The sequence below is a fragment of the Zerene cesonia genome, unplaced genomic scaffold (assembly GCF_012273895.1).
Source record: "Zerene cesonia ecotype Mississippi unplaced genomic scaffold, Zerene_cesonia_1.1 Zces_u092, whole genome shotgun sequence".
In the NCBI taxonomy this organism is placed as follows: domain Eukaryota; kingdom Metazoa; phylum Arthropoda; class Insecta; order Lepidoptera; family Pieridae; genus Zerene; species Zerene cesonia.
The window spans coordinates 1-2,110 of NW_024045222.1; the positions used below are offsets into that span (position 1 = coordinate 1).

A 2,110-nucleotide genomic window follows, 5' to 3' on the forward strand; every position below is an offset into this window, starting at 1 on the left:
GCGCTGGCAACGTGCGTGGTTCTCGTATCGCGTATCGCACACCAACATCGCAACCAACGCGACGATCGCAATTGTAATATTTAACCGCACATAAACCGCAACATAGGTTTAATTTCATAAAGGATAAAGACTTATGCATTAATTGTATGCGTCCAGGTCATTCAGTTGGTACTTGTCTTTTTGGTCCGTGTCGAACGTGTGAACAAAAACACAATAGTTTACTTTGTGATGCAATTAAATTATCACCAATTAAACAAAATACAGTGACGTTAACTGCGTACGAGCACCCCTCGCTCACTAATACGCATCCCGGTTCAGCAGATAACGCACACAGCCTTACAATGCAACTTCCATGTACTAATCACGCACAAACCGTTATGCATACAAAGGATGACAATTCTTCGCAACAGATTGTCATATTATCTACGGCGATAGTCGAAGTATGTAGTGAATCGGGTGAGTATTATTGCGCACGCGCAGTTTTAGATAGCGGAAGCGAGCGATCTTTTATAACACAATCTTTAGCAAATACATTAAATTTACGAATATTACAGTCCACTCAACATATTCACGGTGTAGGTAATTTTATTACGCAATGTTCGCAATCTTGTAACATTGAAGTTAAATCGCGCGACGGGAGCTTCACTGCCCGTTTTCAATGTTTGATTTTGCCCCAAATTACATCAAAATTGCCTACAACTACGTTTAATTTTAACCAATTTAATATTCCTCATAATTTATTGTTAGCTGATCCCAGTTTTTATGAAAGTCAACATATTGATTTACTGATCGGTGCTGATTTATTTTGGGAATTAATTACCGAAGGAAAAATGCGCCTTAAAAATGGTCCTTTCCTTCAAAACACCAAACTAGGTTGGAAAGTGTCAGGTGCAATTAAATCTTTTCCGTATACTAGTAATAAAAATTTAACGCATATTAATTGTAATTATTCTTCATTATCCACAGAAGATGATTCACTCGATAACTTAGTTAGGAACTTTTGGGAATTGGAAGAAATCTCCGCACCTAGCAATGAATTACAGCAATTATCTAGCGAAGATATTGCTTGTGAGGAACATTTTATTCGCACAACACGTCGACTTTCCGATGGTCGTTTCTGTGTTTCAATTCCGTTGAAACAATCACCTGAGTTATTAGGTAACACACGTGCTCAAGCTGAACGTCGTTTTTACACGTTAGAGAAACGTCTTCAGCAAAATACTAATTATAAGAAGATGTATTCTGATTTTATACAGGAATATATTAATTTAGGTCATATGAGTCTCGTCAATACGTATGGGAATCCGCACTATTTCCTACCGCATCATGGTGTGTTTAGGGAGCACGCCACCACAACTAAATTACGCGTAGTTTTTGATGCGAGTATGAAGTCTAGTTCCGGCGTATCATTAAACGACATACAAATGATTGGACCTGCTATTCAAGGTGACTTAATTTCTATATTATTATGTTTTCGCGAGAATAGGTATGTTGCATGCGCTGACATTGAAAAATTTTACAGGCAATTGCATATTGCTGAAGATCAGCGTGACTTGCAGCTGATCTTGTGGCGGGATGACCCCTCAGAGCCGCTGAGGGTATACCGACTCAATACCGTGACGTACGGAACGGCATCCGCACCATATCTAAGTTGTAGGTGTTTAAAGGAATTAGCCAAACAATCGAATATTCCGTATGTAGCCGATACTATAAATAATTGTTTTTACGTTGACGATGTCATTGTTTCATCGAATTCTATATCGGAATTAGAAAATATTTGTAAAGAAACTAGTAGTCTTTTAGATTCAGCATGTATTAAATTACGAAAATGGATTTTTAGTCAGAATTTAAATTTAATAACGCCTAGCGTAAACGAATCGCAAACGAACGATCTATGTTTACTTAATAAAACTTGTAATAACAAAACTTTAGGTATCGGATGGAACAGTCTCGATGATTATATTTATTATTTCACTCAAATTGTACAAAAAAGTGAAGTAGTGACAAAACGTATTATTTTGTCGTGTGCTTCTCAAATATATGATCCGTTAGGGTTATTAAGTCCGGTTATTACTATCGCAAAGCATTTATTACAAAGATGTTGGTTATT

The 2,110-nt window shown here is 36.9% G+C and overlaps 1 protein-coding gene across 1 annotated transcript; it reads left to right on the top strand.

Moving 5' to 3' along the window:
• The first annotated feature begins 6 nt into the window (after window positions 1–6).
• LOC119839418 lies at window positions 7–2,081 on the top strand. The gene is made up of 2 exons (XM_038365685.1): window positions 7–1,446; window positions 1,523–2,081. Exons 1-2 carry the CDS (start codon window positions 147–149, stop codon window positions 1,561–1,563), a joined length of 1,341 nt encoding a protein of 446 aa, XP_038221613.1. The 5' UTR covers window positions 7–146; the 3' UTR covers window positions 1,564–2,081.
• The last annotated feature ends 29 nt before the right edge of the window (window positions 2,082–2,110 follow it).